This window comes from Cucumis sativus, chromosome 1, assembly GCF_000004075.3.
Source record: "Cucumis sativus cultivar 9930 chromosome 1, Cucumber_9930_V3, whole genome shotgun sequence".
Taxonomy (NCBI): Eukaryota; Viridiplantae; Streptophyta; class Magnoliopsida; order Cucurbitales; family Cucurbitaceae; genus Cucumis; species Cucumis sativus.
The window spans coordinates 27170749-27193837 of NC_026655.2; the positions used below are offsets into that span (position 1 = coordinate 27170749).

The window sequence follows — 23089 nt, forward strand, 5'->3', positions numbered from 1 at the left end:
AGAAAGGCCAAGCCCCAACCCAAAAGAAGTTTTAAAAAACTTGTTTAAATAGACAACAAGAAAAGTAAGGGTGTAGTTACACGTGATATTTTACACCATGAAAGAGGTGAAATGGTAAGTGATCCAAAAAAGCCTATCAAAACAGTGTTTTTATCTATGAAAATCCATTGGCTCTTATCACGGCACCATGACCAGTAAAAAGGATGACCCCAAAAACCAAAGGTTTACGGAAGTACATAACTCAACAAAATGAATTGACCTTTGACAAAACTGAGCATTATTGGTAACGGTGAGTCCACTTCTTTCTAGAAATGCATATGGGTTGGTACATTTCCTCACAAAGGCATCTTCTAAGGCTTTATGCTCCCTTGCCACAAAGGTTCAGTTCAGCCATAGTGAAACATTGGAAAAGGAAATGTTTGTGGGACCTTGAATATATCTTTATAGCCACAAATCCGTTTTCCAAGATTTGCATCAACAATAAGCTAGAAAACTCCCTTGCCAATTTATTCTGAATCACGCTATTTTCATAGCCAAATTTCCTATAAAAAGTCTAATACTAAGATAAAGATTCTTCTTCTTTAGACTAACCACTACTCCCATACCGATTGTAAAAACCAATCAGTACAATCGTTGTGGCTCTTCCTTAACAAATTCTTTAACCACCGTTACCACTACCGGAAACCCAATATTCCACAAAGAAAGCAATATTATACGTATGCATTGAGTTGTACACAAATCATGACAATGGATTAGACTAAACTCAATTTAGCTGAATCTGGAAATATAATTTTTTACAATTCCACAAAGTTCAAATGAAATATATGCACATGCTTAAATTGTTTGGAAGTACAGCATCATAACAATAATCATAATCATCTTCTATTTTTCCTTGATTAATTAGGAAAACAATAATCATAATCATATACAATAGCATCAATGTAGACGAGGACTAAAAGCTACGAAAATTTAGAATTACGGCAAATGGTGAGGGTAAACAACTCAAAAGTAGCCTACTCAAATGAACCTCCAATAGTTTGATATATCTCAAACATTTCGTTGAATAATATCAAAATTCTCTAAGGTTGGTTGCACACAGTAACCACCTAAAAAATTGCATATCGTAATTCAAGGATTCTTTAGGTTCAACAAAATAATTAGATTCAAAACCCCGAAAACCACTTGCTAAATCAGGCTTTTCACTCCCAAATGTTTAAATGAAAGCACCAATTTCCAGTACGGAATTATACAGCACAGAAAAATCTATCTTCGCCAACTAAAACCAGTCAGTACAACAAATAGTACATAATATAAATACCACAGTATAAACCCCGAAAACCACTTGCTAAATCAGGCTTTTCACTCCCAAATGTTTAAATGAAAGCACCAATTTCCCATACGGAATTATACAGCACAGAAAAATCTATCTTGGCCAACTAAAACCAATCAGTACAACAAATAGTACATAACATAAATACCACAGTATAAATGAGTTGAAGTAAAATAAAATAAAATAATAATAGTTACAAGACGAAGTAAAAGAAGAGAGATAAGTTTTGACAAAAAAAAAAACATGCAGAGACCACCTTTGACTTTGGTATTGGCTTCTGAAAAAAAGATTTGCCTTTATGCCATGGCCAACTGAGTTCAAAGCATCTAAGCGACCTGATAAAAAAATTGAACAGCCCTCCAAAACTTCTTCAGTATGAACTGTTCGTTACAAATCAAACATACAGCATTTTGCAACTAACCAGAAGTACTCGTTAAAATCATCGTAGTTTCTCCATGCAGAATGTGGTGCCCGCCCATTATCATTGTTTGCAGCTTCCTGAGCATTTAATAATCTGGACTCATCAATTGACAGCTCAAAACAGCCGATTAAGTATTCAAGGGACATTTTAAATAGAAAATGCAAGTCTTTTCTTTGATTTCGTGAAATCTAGCTCAAATGCAATACTTGGACAATAAACAGACAACAAAGTAAACTTGGCACCAAACTGAAGAATTTAGTCAGAACTTACTAAAATCATCCTAGTTTCTTCACAAAATTGGAAACCAGTTCTCTAAGTTTTGTAAACTTAGCACCTTGAAACTAACCTTTCCATTCCTTTTTCCTTGTTTTGATTTCTTAGACTGGAAAAGCACACTAATAGGTGCACAACTAGCAAAAAAATAAAAAGAGAGCAAAAGCAACAAACCAGAGACCAAAATGGATTAAAAAGAACCCCACCCGTCTATACAATATAGATCACCAACAAAAGAATAAAACCAAGAGAAAACCCCAAAAACTGTAGCTGAACCGTGCCTATCAGAAAATTTCCACCCTTTGAGCTCCATTTCTAAAATTTTAGCAGAAGACTTCCAGATGCAACTTGAGCTCAACTACTTTTTTAAAAAAAAAGGAAACAAGTCTTTTTATTAATAAAAATAAGACAAAAATGAGACTACTACTCTAAGTACGAAGATTATACAAAAAGCAGAAAAGAAAGGACTTAAGGATCAGCAAGCAAAACCCTTTCAGCTAGGGTGACACTTTCACTCAACTACTCATATGGACACATTCACTCCTACTCTTCAACGAAAAAAGAAAAATGAATCCAACTCTTCCATTAGAAATTTTAGAAGATACAAAAAACAATAAAAGACATACCGCAGCCAGAACCTCATAAAGAGGACAGATAACTTGATCAAGGAAAGAAACACCATCTTTAGACTCGCAGCTCTTAGCCGGCTGCGCAATTGGATGCCTCAATATCTCATCCATTTCCCTAACCATCTGCGTGCAAATTTAAGGGTAAGATAATGAAGCTCATGGAAAAAGATAAAAATTACACAACAACAAATAATTTTTTTTAATTTTTTTTAAAAAAAACCTTAATAGGATACAGGTGTGGAAAATACAGCCAAATAGTGTCTTATTTTTAATGGAGACAAACTTCTTTATTAATAATAAAACTCAAAGTACAAGAGAGTTATACAATGAATGTAATAAAGAAGTCTAGAGAGCAATAAGCAAAGGGGGTTAGAAGGTGCACTCGGACATCTCAACTAGGTTGACACCCCCTTAGCACCAAAACATCGTATCCCAAATGAAAACAGAGCAAAATTTAAGCCAAATACAATGAAACAAAATCCAGCTTAATACGAAGAACTGAGACAGAGAAATAAAGGAAGAGAATAGAAGCAAAACAGTACAAGGACTGAGCCTAAAACAAAACAGCTACTGTGTAAACAAAACAAAATGAAAATGTAAGCTATGCTCCCAAGAAGGCCTGCCGAAGAGGGGAAAGACGAAGCTGTAAAAGTGCAGACAAAGTCACCAAAACAGAAACTGGGCCTAGGGGAGTGGTTGAGAGAGAGATGGCGCAGTTGAGACAAAGATCTTGAGTGGAATAATTCACAAACTCCTTATTCAGAGAGCACCAAGCTGCTGCACTGCGTTCTGCGAACCTTAAAATTTCTGGTCTTGATCTTTGCTTATCATGGAAAATCCGTTGGTTATGTTCAAACCACAATTCTGCAAGAAGAGCTTTTAATAGATTTAACCATATAAGCCAAAGCTTCTTTGGTAGAGGACCCTCCAGAAGTTGGAACACCAAGGAGCTAACGGAACCATCGAAGACCCAAGCAATATTGAAGATGGAGAAGAGACTGTTCCACAGCAAAAGGAAGTAAAGGGACAGAACAGAAAGAGGTGGAGTAACGACCCATTAGCCTTTAAACAAAGATGGCAAGACAAAGGCTGGAGGCACCTGTTGGGGGACTTCTTTTGGAGAATATCTGCACAAGGGACCTGAGAAGCATGATCAAAATCAGAATATTCACTGTCCGTGGGCAGTTTGAATTCCGTAGGGCTTTAAATAGCCCTTTATCCATTGGGGGGGTCAAAAATAAGGTGGGCTGAGAAAGATTTGACTGACACTGCCATGCTGGCCAATTAACCAAACTTTATAGTCCTTGGAAACGTTCACTTTTTGAGGCAAGAGGAGAGCTAATAAGGAGCTGAATTCTGCAATTTCCTCTTCCTTCAAGCTTCTTCCAAAGGAGAGGGACCAAGATAGGGTATCAAAATCCCAATGATCAGCAACCAAGCCAAGGGATAATTAGCCAATTCTGTAAAGCAATGAAAAAAGGTCTTTAAGAGAAGAGGAGCCAACCCAAATGTCTGTCCAAAAACCGATTCTGCTGCCATTGCTGAGTTTAAAATGCACTAGAGGTTCCACCAACCTCCACACTCTAGAGATACTAACTCAAGGACTCCTTAGGCTATTTCCAAACTTTCCCAAAGTAAACCAATTGAAAGCCTCTTTGTCGTGGATGATACAAATGATGTTCCTCCAAAAGGCTGTTTCCTCCTTTGAATGTCTCCATCCCCACTTAGCAAGCAAAGCTGAATTGTGAACTTTAATGCCCCCTAGACCGGGCCCCCATCATTTAATGGAAGGGAAACTAAACTCCATTTCACAAGATGGTTGATCTTGCCACCAGCAAAGCCTTCCCAAAAGAAGTTCCTCGTGATTTTTTTCAAAAGAAGCTGCCATATTCCCAGGGATAGAGAACAAAGATAGATGGTATGTAGGTAGGCTAGCCAAAACAGCATTGCATAAAGTTTGTCTACCTCCTCTAGAGATGTTAAAACGCTTCCATCTATCTAATTTCTTGTGAACTCAATCTATGACTGGTTGTCAAAACTACTTTTGCCAAGGGTACCTCCTATGGGGAGACCTAAGTGTAAGATGGGTAATTTTTCTGCCTTGCAACCAAGTCGGGCTGCTGTTTGGAACAAGACATCCTCACTCACATTTACACCACTAAGAGCTGATTTTTCCTAATTAACTTTTTGCCCCAAACACCATTCAAAAAGCCTAATGGCTTCCTTTAGCTTAAGACGAATCTATTCATCATATTTGCAGAAAAGGAGGGTGTCATTGGCAAATTAAAGCAAGGGAAGGTGGATTAAATCCTTACCAACAAGAAAACCCTCATATTGCCCATTTATGAGGAGATTGTAGATGATGGCTATTAATACCTCACATACAAGGAAGAATAAGAAGTGCGAAAGGGGGCCCCCTTGATGGATTCCTCTAGTAGCTACGATACGGCCCATGGTTTCTCATTAATGAAAATAGAGAATTTAAGGTTCTTCAAGTAACCCATCATCCAAGCTGTCCATTTGGAACTGATTTTTTTATGTCATAAGACCTTCTCAAGGAAGCTCTAATCCAGAGGCCTTTTCAAGGTCAAGCTTCAAGATCCAACCCTTTTTCCTTTTGGCTCTATAGTCTTCAATGGCCTCATTAGCAATCAAGACCTGGTCAAGAATCTGTCTTCCTTCAATAAAAGCACTTTAGAAAGGGCTGATGATTGAGTCCATGACTAATTTCAAACGTTCTACTAGGACTTTAGCTACTACCTTATAAGATAAGGGGTGAGGCTGATTGGGTGAAAGCCTGTCATAACTAAGGCATTTTCCTTTTACTGCACAAGACACATGCAGTTCTATTGGACGCAAGCATTTAACCTACCATTTTTGTGAAAGTCCTCGATCAAAGCCCTGAACGTGTCCTTGAAAATAGACCAATGTTTAATGAGGAATTCCAGCCATCAGGGCATGGGGCTTTGTTCCTGCCAAGAGCTTCTATGGCCATAAAGATTTCCTCCATTGAAAAATGAGAAACTAGGGTGGCATACTGATTTGCAGTAACACAAGGCCAATCATTGATGAGAGGAATGAATCTATCACCAAAATAGAGTCTAGCAATCAAAAAATGGTGTTCATTTTTTTATAGCAAACAAGAAAGAATTTTTTTTTAAGAGATGAGTATCAAATTTTATTAATAAAACAAGACAAATGAGCACTCAAATGAAGAGACTGGGGATCAATAGGCGCACTCAGACGTCTCAACTAGGTTGACACTCCATAGCGCCCTCATCATATCCACCAAAAAGAAACTAACATCAAAAGAGTCCAACTACTCCCCCAACAAAAATTCTAAGAGACCAGTGATACATCAAAACTACAACGGAGAAGAAAACGAATGTAAAGAGGTAGGTTATTACAGTAAAGAAAGAGAGAAACAGCCTAAGGGCGAGGAGTTGAGAGGACCCCTCCAAAAAAACTAACAAACTAAAACCTTCCAATTGTTAAAAATCATCATAAGGCTGTAATGACAAAATAATTTAGTGTAGTTAGAAACTTAGTACATCACCAAGAGACTATATGCTGCACAAAAGCCCATAAAGAATCAAAAGAAGTAGACTTATTGAAGTATAACAAATATGACATTTTATTAATGTTTAAAAGTTATGAATATGAGTACTCTATTTATAGCAAAAGCAAAATAATCCTAATCCTAATTAATAAAAGAAACTAATCATAACCCTAATAAACCAAATAAACAAATCCTAATCCTAATCCTAATAAATTAAGGATTTGACCATAATAGCTCATTCCTACCACATCATACTAACCCTCCCAAAAAAAGAACCTGTCCTCGAGTTTTAAAATGAAAATGAGAGTAAAAATAAAAAAGTACGCCAGTTGAATGGAGACATCACGAAACATCCAACATCAACAATATCCCAATTATGTGATTCCCGCCAATCGACCCTAGAACTATGTTGTCAAAGAATAAGCAAATTTCTCATCAAATGCATAAAAGCCCATTTTGTAAGTTTATGAAAGTCCTATTGTGGTTGGAGTTTTATTTCTTAAGTAGGTTTAAGTAGGGGCCTAATGACATTGTATTAATATTGGATGGACTTCAAAATCAAAATGAGTCTAGAGATGATTTTGGGTCAAAATGTTTGGATTATAGGATGAAAAGACCAAAAAAATTTGTTTGGAACACATTGGGTCATCTAGGTTGGGTTAAAAGAAGGAAAACGGATTGACGAATTATGAAAATAATTATGGAACCGAGAGTGGGAATGTGCCTTTTGGGTCGAGTCAAAAAGGAAAATTTGGGAACAATTTACACGAAGTTGTTCATCTTGCACTGTTGCTTCATCTTCTTCGATCTTGAGTGATTGTGAATAGCATGTCAGTTGTCTTCCAATTATTTCCCTCGTCACCCAAGCAATCTTCTCCATCTTTTTTCTTGGTCAAAATTCTTTGTCCGCTCTCTTCTGCTTTGCCAATGAAGTACCCATATATGGCATCTTCCTTGTCCTTTGGTAGTCAACTACAATTAGGTTTTCAGTTAACTTCAAATAATTATGTTTGTGGGTATTTTCATCTTCTACAGCAAGCTCCGTTCGATCTTTCGACTTTTGTTATTCAATTGATTTTTTCTTTTCTTCTACTCCGTTCATTTTTTTCACAATTACACAGCCCATTTGGATGAGTTCTTGATCATCTTGAGTGACTAAATGTGAGTCTTGACAGTTGAAAAAATTTCAGGATTAAGATTATGCCTTTCTTGATTTTTGTCCAAAAGAATCCGAATTCCATCCACTCTCTTTCAAAAGTTATTTTGATAGATGTTTTTAATTGAATGTTACTGTTTTCTTGAAAATGTTTCAACCTCCAAATTTATGTTGGAATGATTCAGGGTTGTTCTTTGATGTTTGTGATAACAATTACTTACACTCTAAACTTGGTTTAATCGGATGATATCTACTGGATTGGTAAAATCATACACAAACCATAAGACGTGGTCTCTTTTTCGAATGTAAAACTTAATAAAGGATGCACAAAAGTGATCACTTCTTTCCTTAGTCCTCTTTTGTTCCTGTAAAGGTGCTTTGTTGTGCGTATTTGCACTAAACATTACAACCCTTGATTCAATAACCTATTCCTTCTGGATTATAGAATTTCATGCATTGTTAAAAGATCATTTTTAACCTCCTAACATAGTTATTAAAAAAATAAAACAAAAATGAAAGTGGCAGAAAGCAACTACATCAGATGACGACAACAATGGAAAAGACTGAAGCAACTAGAAGTCTAGACGGAAATATGTAGCATGAGATCAAAAATAAAAGAAGTGAACATAATCCAATAAAATTACAAATGAGTCCACAGCTACATACATGGTGAAATATGTAGCATAAGCATTCTGGAAGAAATCTGACGTTGGCTGCCTCCCCCCATATCAGAAAGTATAAGGAAATAAATTGTAGCTTTTTTTCCTTGCTAACAGCAGACAAACTGCAAAAAAATAAAAATACCTATAAAAATCACATAAAATTTTCTTCTAGGGGGATTCAAATTCAAAAATTCATCATTGAAAAATAAAATATAAGATGAAACGATGACTCCATTCAGAAAATAACAAGAATAAGTTAGAAAGACCAAACCTGCTCCAAACAGGTTGAATGCATAAATATTCACACCATTTAACGTAGTTTTCGAGAGACTTCTTAAAAACACCCTCCACAGCGGCCTCATCCAATTTCTGAAGTAGATAAATAAATATAAATAAACAATAATAATCATTTAAATAAGTGTGTGTGTGTGTGTCTATATATATATATATTTATTTATTTATTTAAAAATAAAATTTAAAAAAAAACATATTTGAGCATCTGAACATTAATTCACAAAAACTAAATTTATGGAGGATATTAGTTGTGGAGTGCAAAGCATGAGTGTTCATGTGGAACCATGCAGTAGACCTTGTTTTGGCCCGAAAAGCTTAGAAGAGAGAGCTAAAGTTCTGTAAACTCAGAATTTCTTTTGGTTGTAACTAGGCTGTATGCTCAATGACAGCCAAGTAACGATGAAATTAACTTCTCAAATGTTCTATATTTTGGAAAAATGGATTCTCATTTGAAAATAGAGGAATGATGTAGAAAAAAGTATTCTTGTCCAGATTTCATTCAGATGTATGGAGGTTGGATCTCTATTAAAAAGTAACCTTTCAATTTGTTGGGACATAGCACTTTTGAGGCAATTCACTAATACTTTTGAGGGGTTTTTTTTTTTTTTTTATCTCTTCAATAACTCTTTATCTATTGGATTGCACTTAGGCTTGCATATAAGTCGAGGAAAAAAATTGAAAAAGAAACGAACCTTTCCAGAGACTAATCCCCAAATGACTGAACTTTACAAAATTGTCAGAACAAAGAAGATAATCTTGGAGGCACAAGTGGTTTGCTATTCTTCGTGGTGATTACTTTTTCTTTTCAATAAGAAACAATGGAATATATTCAGAAAACAAGGAATACAGACATGATTCAGAAGATGCTAAAGAAAGGCTTTCGTCGAAGAAATCTCTACAACAGCAGTTTTCAAAGTCCTTGGAAGATTTGGAAACCTTTGCAGCTTTAATAACTGTTGGTGGAGGTTAAGAATTTCTCCACAAATTTGCATGGGTTTTCCTTGGAGGGGTGAGATTTTACTTGGTGAGTTTCATTTTGTACCATGGGAAAAAGTAGGTTTTGGTTGGTGTTTTAAATGAAGAGCAGCATTTGGAGGAAGTTGAACCAATTAATGTGAATTCAGCAGAAAAACTAATATGTGCTTTGCATGACTAATTTGTTGCCAAGCTTTGGCACGGTCGAAGGGAAAATGAACTACAAATTAAATATCAAGTTACCAATAACCATAAGATACAACTAGCCAACACTGCAACATCATTTATTTATGATAGGAAACAATCTTTCATAAAACAATCTCATAGAAAGATATTGGTCTGGACCACCCACCAGAGCCAAATTGCAAGCAGAACCAATTGTTAGTAACAATTAAAAGTACACTAAACCATCCATCAAGGTTCAGTGATGAGAATATAGCACTTACTGGTTCAGTTTCTTCAGGAATACGTAGACGAGATTGTTCATTGGAAAGTAGGTGCACTACATGTTCGCGCTGATTAGACACGTTGTCTTTCTAAAAGACATCAAATTTCAACGTTAGATAAATCAAATTAACAATTAAAAGAAATCAACAAACCATGCAATTTCAAAGTTACAATATATTAAATTAAACACCTAACAGAAACAACAATGGTTACCAATAAACTATAAGAAGGTGAATAAACATAACTCCATTCCAATAGCAAAGGTGTAAAAGCAACAAGATTCAGAACCATAGAATTTTCAGAAAAGAAAAAGCTTGGCCACCAACTTGAGTTGGGTTGGTTAAAAAACCAACACAGTGTTTGGTTCACCAAGTTCACAACTAAGTGTTAAATAACTCAATCTACCAACTACAACAGTTTTCGCTAGAATCACTATTGAAGTCAGCACATTCATCAACAAACTCCCTTTTCCCATCTCTCTCTCTCTCTCTCTCAGTCTCCCTCCAATGGTCTACCCATCCAGGGATACCTTTAAAAGCACCTCCTTTTGAAGCCAGTGAATGATAAACTTCAAAGGAAAAATGATTAACGGAATGTACTCTCTAGCAGAGGCTATATCTAGCTCAAAGTATTTCACTTTTGGTTAATCATCCAATGTATTATGGAAGTTTAAGACTCCAAAGAAAATTAATATTCTTGCTTGAATCATGCTTAAATTCTTTATGGAAGTTTCAATTTGGCTACAAAGGAAGAATCTATCACTTTGTCCTATGCCTTCCGTATTTGTTATAAAGATGAGAAATTTCCTAATCATATCTTCTTTACTGTCATCGAGAGGTTATTAATCATATATTCTTTTGTTTTGGAATTCCAAATTTAAGTGGGCTTCAAATAAAATAGATTAGTGATCGGACTTTGAAATATCAATTTATACCCAAGAACTTTGGGGTTTGTATCAATTTAAACCCTAGACTAACAACGGTATCAGTTTAAACCCTAAACTTTTAAAAGTGTATCGATTTAAACCCCTTGTATCAATTTAGACCCTAAACTTTTACAAGTGTATCAATTTAAACTCTGAACTCACGTAATAGTTTCAATTTACACCTCAATTATGTTTTATTTTAGTTATACTTATGAAAGCTTAAGATTTAAATTGATACATATATAAAAGTTCAAGGTTTAAATTGATGATACATAAATAAAAGTTCATGGCTTAAATTGATACAACTATCAGTTTGGGGTTTAATTGACACAACCCCAAAAGTTCAGGGTTCAAAATGACACAATTATTAGTTTAGGGTTCAAATTGATACAAACCCAAAGTTCAAGGGTATAAATTGATATTTTCTCAAAATAAAATAATCCAAGACATCCCTCCACATATCTGGAAGGTATATGTCATATGTGTATCTGAATTAAAAATAAAAGTGTAAAAAAAATCAAATACATTGAATCATGTTTTGGTCACGTATCTAGACATATCCATATCAGATACGTATCTAATACGATTCTCTTACACAATTAGAATTTAGAAGTGTTTGTGCTTCCTAGTACAGTACAATACAATTAGTGAACTGGATTGAGTTATCCATACCTGAAATCCAAAAATGAAGTGTAGAAAGTCAAATACATCAGGACTCCTAGTTTCCGGAATTGAAAATTCTGCGGGCAACTTTGGAAGGCCACTGAAATCCTTTAAAGCTGCCACTGCTGCTTTCACCTAACCAAATGTTCGGTTTCTAGGTTAACAACAGAAGAAACGAGCAAAAATTTCACATTCCAAACAAAAGAATTGTAATCTAAAGTACCTCAGCCAAGGACCCAATAGTATTTGTCGTAGAAGGAGCATCTAATGGAATAATATTATATGCAATTAGGTCCTCTGTCATTGCCGCATCCAATTCCATGAGTCTCTTCATCTGCAAGAAAAGAAATCATATAACTTTAAGAGATGCAAAACATGGAATTTATCTTTTCAAACAAAGGAGACATAAATCCATTTTTATAAGAAACATAATTTTCATTATCACAATGGGATGCAAAACAGGGAATTTATCTTTTCAAACAAAGGAGACACATAAATCTTTTTTTTACAAGAAACATAATTTTCATTATCACAATTAGCGATACAAAAGGAAGAAGAGATGAGTTATCCCCCACACACAACAAATATCTTTTGGCCAAATGGATCTATTTGAAATCCTTTTGGCTACAGGTATCTCCCCCTCTTCTGTGACTTCAATGAAATGATTATTTATTTCTTTTTGCTTTCTTCATTTAAACTAATATTAAAAGAAACAAAAAACAAAAAAGGTTCAACTTTATGTTCAATGGTCTTAGTATACCTGCACCAATCATTTCAATATACGTATAATACCACAAGATAACTGTAAAGCCAACCTCTTCAGGGATTGCATCACTGAGTTGCTCCACTACCATTGCTAATACTTTCAGGGTTGCGAAGACTTTTTTTCGCTTCAACGTTTTTCGTTCCAACCTTAAAATTAATTGAAAATAAAATTATTACCCACCCCTGATGCAAGATAATTAACTACTCAGAAATATATATATATATGTATGTATGTATGTATGTATATAGGTCACAAGTAATACATGCTAGCCAAGAACCAATTTACAAATAAACTAAGAAATATTTTTGGGGACTGTCTGGATGTATTTTCAAGATTAGTTTTCATAGGCATATCTATACTTTAAAAAAACTGCTGAATAAGAAACAGGTAACTTTACAGTAAATGCACAACAAACAAAAAAAAAACCATGGGCCAAGGGGGATAAAGAAAGAAGAAAATGCTTTTAAACATTAACCAGACTAGAAGAGATATGTTGTTCACTTGCTCTAAGTTTGAAAATTAGAAGAGAAAAGTTTTCTATTGGTTTTCCATAGCAACTTTACACGGAAAAGATATATTGAAAAATAAAATAAGTAAAACAACTCTAATTTCTATGGTACAAGAGGAAACTGAAAAGGTGCATCAGTAACAAAAGGAAACAAAAAAGTTCTAACAAAAGGAATATGATCTCATTGAAACTCCGAAATATTAAATGTTGAATCCAAACCATTAAAAGCCCAAGAATATCAATAAGAGAATCCATGGAAGTTAGGGTCCATACAACTGAAAACACTAGTTCTGTCAATAGTTTTATAGTGATTTGCCTCCAATCATTCCATCATAGAGAGAAACAACATTTAATGTCATCAAATCTAATAAATTTCTTAAATTGTGTGTCCCCAATGAATATATTGTAATATTAAATTTTGCAGAATTTTTAAATGGACACTGAAATAGAATCAATTATTATGGCAGGATTGTGATAAAAAAAATTGAATATAGCACCAGAAATTCTTGTTGATGTTAGAGAAGTTACAATTAAGAATAGAAGTTGAATGTAAAAGTTGTGAGACATATTCAAGAAAACAAGAGTAAGTAACTAATCCAAGACATCGTGAACAATGACACAAGGTAACTACTTTTGTCATTGAACTTACTCTCCAAGATTACCACTGAAAGCACCAGATTCCCTCAAATTCATTTCCTCTTCCCGAAGCTTATCTACATTATTTTTCTCTCGATATAGTTTGTAGAATTCCAATAGCCGAGCAATATCCTGGCTTCTATCTATGGTTCCACCCTCCTTCTTGGCCAACTTTTGCTGAAAAATATCTCCCAAACGATCAAGAATTAGACAAGATTAAATCCAATGAAATAAGCCAAATTAGCTACGATATAAAAGTAAAAAATTCATACGGGTGGATGGCTCAAATTCGCAAACAATCAAAAGTAAAAGTGTAAATTTTAAGAGAAAATAAGCTGATGAGGGATGACCAGAAGTCTAACCAACATAGACCAATCTATACTCGGAAAAATGTATGATAAAGAACGTACCTTAATGACTGACATCAACCCAGTTTTGAATTGCAAAACACCTCTTCCTTCACTATTAGGATCCAGGTTTTGCGCAAGTGAATATGCATGCTCACATACTACAAGCAAACAAAATAAAGACTCTTGTATGAAAGTAAAGAAAAAAAGCTCAAAGTGCTAGGGAATGATCTATGCATAAAAACAATAAGAATATTACATCAAAGGAGACATATAGAATTCCAAGAATTTACAAATAAATAGATAGAATCTTATTTTGCAATTGTTCCAATTTTCCAGAGCCACTCCTCGCCTATGGGAAAATTTAAGTTCAGTTGTACATGTTGGAAAAGTCATGACATTCATCATTTATGATAATATTACCTCAAATATCTATTTCTTAGTGAATAACATTTTGACAGACGAATACAGAACCACACAAAAGAGGTGTCCAATTGATACATTATGAAACCAAGAAAGAATTACAATGAAACAAAAACAGGCAACATTTTCCCTACAGGCTACAATTGAGTAGGTTTGTCTTAATTGGAGTAAAAAAGAGTGTTTTCATGCCTTTCCAGGTAAGGAAGGTGAATATGTCATGATCACTCCTCTAGTTGACTGATAACACCATTTTCTTCTATTCAAGGAAGGAGGGTCTTTTCTTGATATGGCCATGAAACTTAAAGGCTTTGGTAAGAGATGGAGGAGATGGATATGGGGCTGTTTGTCGACGACCAATTTTTCCATTATTGTCAATGGCAGGCCTAGAGGAAAGATTCTTGCTAAAAGGGGCATTCGTCAAGGTGACCCTCTTGCCCCTTTTCTTTTCACGATTGTGGGAGATGCTCTAAGTTGTCTTATTCACTACTGTAATGAAAAAAGGAGTTCAAAAGGCTTCCATTTTGAGAACTTGTCAGATGATTTAACCCACCTTCACTATGCAGATGACACTCTTCTTTTCTCTTCCTAGAAGGAATGAAACTTGGAGACTTGGTGGAAGGTGATCAATATCTTTCTTCTGGGAGCCGGATTATCCCTTAATAGATCCAAAACGTCCCTGATCAGTATTAACCTTACTAGTGGTGACTTAGCTCCTTATAGTAACTCTATGGGATGTCGGTTGATAGTCTTCCCTTTAACTACTTGGGCTTTTCTATTGGAGGGGGTCGTAATAGAAAAGAGATGTGGAACACCCTTGAAGAGCGATTCAGATATAAAATCGACAGGTGGAGGAATGTGTCCCTCTCTAAAGGGGGCAGGCTAACTTTGGTGCAATCAGTTCTCAATAGTCTTCCTTGTTATTTATTCTCCCTTACTCAAGCTCCCGCCGGTGTTATCAATAGATTGGAAAAGATGATCAACAATTTTGTTTGCACAGGAGGGTCTAGTAATTCAATTGCCCACCTCGTCAAATGGGACTGTACTTCCCCCTCGATCTGTTATGATGGTCTTGAGATTGGCTCGTTTAGGCAAAAGAACATTGCTCTTCTCACTAAATGGTTTTGGAGGTTTAGCAAGGAACAAGCCTCCTTATGGAGGTGTTTAATTGTGGCCATTTACGGCTTAGAGGAGAATGGTTGGTCTACTAAAGATCCGAACAGGGGAAAATCTTATAGATTATGGGCCAGTATTTTGAAGCACAAAGAGACCTTTAAATTTTCAGCTTTTGTGCTGGAAATAGGAACCAAAATCAGATTTTGGAGGGCCAATTGGTGTGGCGTGGAGCCACTTGCAGAAAAATTCGCTAACTTGTTCTCCTTGTCATTAAATAAGGATGCTTATGTGGCTGAATGTTGGTGTATTGTTACTCATTTGTGGAACTTGGGCTTTAGAAGAAATATGCTCGATAACGAGATTGCCAATGTGGCCTCAATTTGAGAAATTCTTCATTCTTGGGTCCCCTCAGATGGGGATAATAGTTTTAAATGAACTCCTGACGTTAATGGCAACTTTACTACGAAGTCTACTTTTCTCAACTTAACCAAGAGATCCCCCTCCATTGTTGTTCCTTTGATTCGTCATATTTGGAAGACTAAAATTCTGAAAAAAGTGAAATTTTTCTTATGGCCGCTCGCTTACAGAAGCCTTAACACTCATGAGAAGCTACAAAAAAAATTTAAGTACACTATGCTTAACCCCTTGATGTGTTGCCTTTGCTTCAAAGAAGAGGAAACCTTGGACCATTTATTTCTGCACTGTCCCTTTACTAAGAAAGCTTGGAACACTTTGTTTAGAATTTTTTATTTGGAGCTTTGTCTTCCTAGTAAAGTTGATAACTAGATGATTGAAGGACTCAACATTAGAGGTTATTGCTCGAAAGGAAACATCTTATGGAGATGTGCTACTCGGTCTCTTTTGTTGTGCATTTGGAAAGAAATAAATAGTGGAAGTTTTTAAGATAGCTACAATTCTTTTGATTCTTTTTGGACTGTGTTGCAATACATAGCTTTTTGGTGGAGTACAAATTACACCAAACACTTTTGTAATTATAGCCTTTCAATGATATTCAACAATTGGAAGGCCATCATTTTTTAGTTTATTATGGGGAGGGCCCTCTTGTCCCTTGCCCTTAGGTTGTTCTTTTTTGTTATACGAATACACATGTTTCTTATCAAAAAAAAAAGGAGGATCTTTTATTGATATTAATTGAATTTTGAAATGTGTTGGCTCTACATCCTAAGTTGAGAATTAATAGAAGAAAATTCTAGTCATCATTTTTAACCACAACCCCTTGAAGCCTGAAAGGTGGGCAATCTGGTAGGTTGTGTGGTAAGATCCCTACTATCATCTAACTTTGGCCTCCCTCTCAGTAATAACCCTAGAAGCATTACTTTTTGAGATTTAATGGTGAAGAAGATTAAAAAATGCTTAGTCTGGTATGAAAAAAGCTTTTTCACCAAGGGAGGAAGACTAACTCCCATTAACTTCGTCCTTAGTGGCAGCCCCCACGTATTTTGTGTTCTTTTTTGGATTCTGTGGAGAAACTTGTCTGATTTTTAATGGAAAGAGGTGGAGAGGGAAAATGGAATACACTTGGCTAATTGGAAGTTGTTGACTAAATTGGTGGAGTTAAAGGTGCCAACCGTAGGGAATCTTAGGTGCATAATGAGGCTTTGTGGGCAAATAGTTGTGGTGATTACCTGGGAAAGTTATGTAATACACTAATACCCTATGGCATAAGATTAATGTGAGTAAATACAGCCCTTATTCCTCCAACTGGCTTTTGAGAGACATAGAACATTATACATGGTGCTGAAGCCAAGTCACATATCAAAAATTTTGAAAGGTGTTGGCCCCTAGATTTCTTTACCAAGTTTAAGTTGATAGAACAATGGTCTAATGTAATTCATTCCAGTTAACAAGCAACCACATGGAAGAATTTGGAAGTTGGAAATAATGCTTTCAAAGAATAAAAGCATGTAAGAATCATGGATTGGCCAAGTGAAAAGAAGGGATACAGTCACAATAACTAACTAAGAGATTATGTGTTCAATTCATGGTGACCACCTATCTGACAATTAATTTCCAACGAGTTTCCTTGACACCCAAACGTTGTAGGGTCAGGCACAATCTGAGATTAGTCGAGGTGCGTGTAAGTTGGTCCGAACACTCACGAAATAAAAAAGACTAAAAGTGTGTCATTAAGAATAAAGGTGGCAAGATGCAAGGTAGAGAATGAGTGTCAATGAGAGAAAGTTAGAGGTGGAGAGTGAGCCAACGTTGGTAACTTTTCATTCAACACTATTTTTACTTGTTAAGCAATTGTTCATTTCTATGAAACAAACAGCTTTAATTGAGAAAGAATGAAAGAATTTCCCAAATAATAGCACACACCCCAGTCAATCATAAAAAAAAACCATTATCTTTGAATGGCGGATGGAGAAGGAATTCCTCGATCATCACTCTGACACTCCAAGAACCAAACGTTTGGGTTGGATGAGACAACTAATCTCACAAGCCCTAAACTTGTTAAGTAATTTGAAATCCTTGCTAGAAAGTGATGAACCAGGAGCCAATAAGAAACTGATGGACCAAGAACTTAAGGGAGCACTCCTGGCCTTCTTAACCAGAAGCCTTTAACACGGCCAATTAGAAAAGCCTTAGAAATATAACTTTTGGGAATCACCTTCAAGCCACAAATCTAACCTAAAAAGGATGTTGGCTCCTATCTACAATGTTCTTTGGTGTTAGAGTTGCTCAATTTTCAAGCTTAGACCAAGAACTAACAAAGAACTGAAACTAGGCTAAAAAGGGGTAGGGATGCATTTCTATCACCATCTCCACTAATTTTTTAACCCTCATCCCGAAAGCATCAGCATTCCCCAAATTGAGGAATTTAGGAACAGGGTTAAAAATTAAAAATTGTAGCCCTTATCATTTGAATAATGTAATGGTGATGTGAGTCATGTGGCATTCTTAAAGATTCTACCAAATCCTTCTCTTCGTTTTTTTATTTTTAAAGAATTTAAAGATCCAATGATGTTTTGCAATTATAACTCTAATCTCTTCTTCTTCAATGATGAAACAGGACAGAGTTTTTCTCCAGGTCTTGTGACTTGCCGAATCTGAGTTTCCTAATATTCATGTGAAAAAAAAGTGCAAACACACAAACAAATGTTTAAAAAGTAATATAACTAAAATTTAAGACTAAAGGGTAGCATACATATTCTTGAGATATTGGGATCTTCATCTTGGATTTCATCTGCAGCTCTCAAGATTTCATCAATATCCCTATTGTTTGCAAGTGAAGATGGTACATTCCCAGCAATGCCACTTTCAGGTCGTCCATAAGCATCAATGCCAATTCTGTCCCTTCTTAAGGCAGCTCGAACTAAGCGCTCCCACAACTCCTCAACTCGTGTCATCCTCTACTGAAATAAGAGAGATGACATTTAAAACAAAAGGCAACAATGATCTACCATATGGTACACCTTATGGAGTCAAATAAAAGCATAATGTACACAAACACTAGATCAAAGCAAATTATGAAAAAAGGCAAAGATTGCAGCCAATAATATGATCGTGACCAAAGCAAGAAACCAAAAGTCGTGGTCAAAGCATGCCCCAAATATTCCAAGCTATCACAATATATTTTTTTCTTGGCTAAAAAACAACCCAGTGTGCATTCAAGCTAGCGACACTCCAAACATCCCCAAATATTGCACGCCACCCTATTAAATACTTTTTGTTCTCTCTCTAATCACATTCTAAATTACATGAACTAATGTCACTAGTCAAGGAAGGCGCTTTCTGTCAAAGCATGTGAATGAGCACCTTCTCTGTTGCATTCTTTTTCCCTCTTTTTTTATAAGAAACGGATACTTGTATTAAAAAAGCACAAGAGAACAGCCTAAGGGCGAGGGGTTGATAACCCCCAAACAAAATAATCAAATAAGAAGAGCCCTCCAAAAACTTGTGTAATTCGTACACCATCAAAAGGCTGTAAGTTGAACAAGAGCCCAAAAAAGAACTAAAAAAAATGAACTTATCTTCAAACATCCTATTATTCCTTTCATTCCAAAGATGCAACAAAAGCGCAAGGGTAGAACATCTCCAAAGGATTTTTCCTTTTCCACAAAAGTTCCCACCATTCAAGCCATACATCCTCCAGTCATAAATCATCTTGGGGAGACAACCGACCAACCCAAAAGTATCAAAGATCATACTCCACCCTTCGGAAGCAAATTCACAGGGTAAAAATATATTATCCACGCTATCTACCTCCTGAAGACAGAGATAGCACATGGAAGGGGAGAGAGACCAGTTAGGGAACTTCCTTTGAAGCTTGTCCTGAGTATTTAGGCTTCTATAAGCTAGGTTAAGAGTTCACTATCTTAGGAATTTCCGATTTCCAAATGAGATTGGCCATGGGGAATTAAGTTTTTGAGGCCCCTATGGTCATATTTAGGAAAGTAGACTTAGTAGAAAAATTGCTTCACGCCTCCATTGCATTTCATAGCTCTGCTGGAAGACTAACACTAGAAATCATAAGAAACCTCCCCAAATCTTCAACGTAAAACAAAAAACCACATATCTTCCACAATACAGTTTCTAAGGACACCATAGTACAAATACTACTTTATTCAAACTTCATCAGCTCAGTATGGTGTCTCATTCCAAGCAACAAACAAAACATCAGAAGATTACCATCAATGCTCAACCAAAAAAAAAAAAAAAAATCCTATAATTACAGAAACCTCCATCCATCCAATAACAAAAAGCCATGCCATGCTGATGCCAATAGGCTAAAGCTAAACTTAACAGCATTTAAAAACCAAAAATAACAAAAACCCAGAAACGGGTAGATAAATATCACTGCATTTCCTCCATTTTTCAACATTTCATATCATTCTCCGAAATCCATACAGTACCCAGAAAAAAGAAAAAGAAAAACATAGATAATAAGAAAAAGGGGATTGAACATACGTGATTTCTGATTAGATGGTGTAAAACCCTAAGGAAGAGAGAGGAGGAGGAGTAAAAGTGGAAATGGCAAGTGAGGGGAAAGGTGTGTAGATTCAGAAATGGGAGTGGGGAAAGAGAGAAAAAAGAAATGAAACGACGGAATGAGGTGGGAAGTGGGAAAATGAATCACCGGTTATGACCGGGTGATGGGTTTTGGTCTTTAGTTGACGCGGACGCACGCGGATACGAAAAAAGAAAATTCTCAATGCCACGTCCACCGGAAATTGCCGGTAAAATCCGTCACTCGCTTTCTCATTTTTCTTCTTATTAATTTTCTTTCCCTCGCAAGTCCCACCTTGCTAAGCAACCCGAGCGTCCATTTTTCAAAATAATGGCAAAGTAACTCCTACAGATAGACATGTTTGGTGCACTACTTTTCTTCAATAAAATCTTTTATGAAAAAAAGAGTTGTACAAATAAATTTATATCCGTCCGTAGATTAGAAAATTTATTCTAATTTTGTAAGAAAATGTTTAAATATGTTCGATTTAATATATTTACCAATCATAAAATTAGTTACTTATCTACTCGAGAATGAGCTATTATAAATTTATTTGTGGATATGTTTATATTTCAAAATTATTAAATTACAAATTTAGTTGATGTGATTTGGAGAAAATTGGTGTTTAGTATTTATAGTTTGATAAAACATTATATCTATTTTGTTCGCATGGATTGAAAAACCATCTTTATGATCGAGACTCTTTTCTATGATTTTATTCAACCTATAGGACTAAATTCTAATCCTAAATCATATAGGCATTTCTATTTCTTCCTAATCATAGTGACCAAATTTGAAATTTAACGAAAAACAAAATTAATTATTATTTTGTAATACATTACATAATACATCTTATATCAAAAAGTTAATTGTAATATGGCATATTGTATTTTTACATGGAGTTAGTATAATTCTACATTTTAGAATGTAAAATTTAAATTTTGGATACAATCAAAACATAAAAACATCATGTTTTCAAATTTTGAATTATTTGGATCACATAACAAGAAAACAATTTTCAACAACATAATTCATATTGTATGTCAGACATGTACTTCTAAACTTAATTAGGTAAATTTGAAAAACATAAAACATAATTATCTATCAAACAAGTTTTAAATTTTTATGGTTGTCTTCGAATATAGCAAAACGAAACAAAATATTTATGTTAACATAGATAATAGTGTGACACCTATCCATGGTAGAAAGTGGGCGTGAAGGATGAGTAGAGTAAGAAGTTAAAAATGCAATGTTTGGTTAAGTGCCTAACAATTGCAACTACTTTTGATGAGAAAAGGTGTTGATGTTATTTGAAAGCATGCATTGGAATTTTGGGAAGTAGGCAGCAAGATCTTTTTTTGGTATGCGTTGAATACGACCTGACAACATCATTATTACTTAGCTTATTAAATGAAAGTTGCCCCACAAACCAACATGAGTCATTTCAGGATGCTTCGTTCTCACTTATATGTATATTAGGAAAATTTCCAATAGGTCACCCAAAATATAAATTGCTCCAGACTAAGCACGCTTATCTTTAAAGTTCCTATAATCGAGTCATCGAAAAGGAAGGTGCACCTTGTTGGTATAGGTAGTAACTTTTAGTTCTTTTAAGTATTTATTAACATTACTTTCATATCCTTGTTTCATGTTCTCAGAATTCCTCTCATTTAGATGTGCTGATATTGGTTCATTTGCGTCTCCCTTATAAACTTAGGGTGTTACCCTCAAATAGCTAAGAAAGATTTGAGGCGATGAGATTGAAACAAATTAAGTTGAGTAGGATTAAGTGAAGACATGTGTAAAGTGTTAAGTAAGAGCTGACTAGTTTTTAGGAGATTAAAGTTCAGTAATGAGTATAGAGAAACAATATAAGTACGTGAAGAGCTCTCGCAATTCGTATGAGTTCAAATTGATATAAACTACCACTTTAATCGTGAATTCAATTATTAATATATATATATATATATATATCAAATTATACTTAAAGAAAAAAAACGTAAAGTTTTGAAATTAAAATTTATTTGTTTTAGCCGCAAAGTTTTATCGAGTATTGTAATCTTTAGGTTTAAAAGATAATTTTAAGTCGGCGTTCGAGTAAAGTTAAATTAATCAACGAAAAGAATGAAAAAGGTTACTAAACTAAATTAGTGATTTCTACTGATGAATGCATTATCTTAATTAAGAAACATTAATTTGAAAAAAAAAAAAGGAAAAATAGATAATAACCTAATAATAATAATAATTTAGAAAAAACCTAAAAAATAGGAAAATGTATTTTTAAAAATTATTATTATTAAAACATTTTTATTAATAATTTATTGAATGGGTAAACACATTAAGGCCATTTTTGTTGCTATGATGCTATCCCTAAACAGACAAAGGGAAGAAAGCTATGATCGCTATGAAACTCGACATGAATAAAGCCTATGATAGAGAGGAATGGAGCTTCCTTCAAAATATTACGAGCAAAATGGGATTTTCAAAGAGGTGGGTGAAATCAACTATGGAGTGTTCTCTTATGTTTCAGCGTCTATTATGATAAATAGAAAGCCAAGAGGGATGGTTTATCCTAAACAAGGTTTGAGACATGGAGATCCTTTGTCCCCGTATCTATTTCTGTTATGCGCTGAAGGGTTATTTGGTATGTTGTTGAGTGTTGTTGAGTGTTGTTGAGTCTAATATGATCTCAGGGTGTCGAATTGCTAGACAAACTCCTATTGTATCACATCTATTTTTTGTTTGCTGATGACAGCTTGTTGTTCTGTAAGGCGAATATTCAGAAAGGAGGGACAATTAAAAAAGTGTTTATAGATTATGAGAGGGCGTCAGGGCAATGTACAAACTATTATAAATCTTCAATGATGTTTAGCTCGAATGTGGTGAGTAACTGTCTTGAAATGAGGGAGGTATCCAATCTTGGCAATTATCTTGGTGTACCCTCTCATTTTTTAAGAAATAAGGTAATAGAGTTACAGTTCATTATGTAG

At 35.0% G+C, this 23089-nt stretch overlaps 1 protein-coding gene across 1 annotated transcript in view; it reads right to left on the reverse strand.

The window, feature by feature from the left end:
* Nucleotides 1–20243, reverse strand: part of LOC101216435 (callose synthase 9) — a 54198-nt gene extending 33955 nt beyond the window's left edge. The window contains exons 1-13 of the mRNA XM_011661797.2: nt 20060–20243; nt 18297–18504; nt 13655–13752; nt 13258–13421; nt 12150–12246; nt 11558–11668; nt 11344–11469; nt 9746–9835; nt 8302–8399; nt 8035–8152; nt 2651–2776; nt 1752–1828; nt 1587–1665 (exon numbers count right to left, since the gene is read on the reverse strand). Coding sequence (XP_011660099.1) covers nt 1587–1665; nt 1752–1828; nt 2651–2776; nt 8035–8152; nt 8302–8399; nt 9746–9835; nt 11344–11469; nt 11558–11668; nt 12150–12246; nt 13258–13421; nt 13655–13752; nt 18297–18498 — 1386 coding nt within the window. The 5' untranslated portion in view covers nt 18499–18504; nt 20060–20243. The remainder of the gene's footprint in view (nt 1–1586; nt 1666–1751; nt 1829–2650; nt 2777–8034; nt 8153–8301; nt 8400–9745; nt 9836–11343; nt 11470–11557; nt 11669–12149; nt 12247–13257; nt 13422–13654; nt 13753–18296; nt 18505–20059) is intronic.
* Between the last annotated feature and the right edge of the window lie 2846 nt (nt 20244–23089).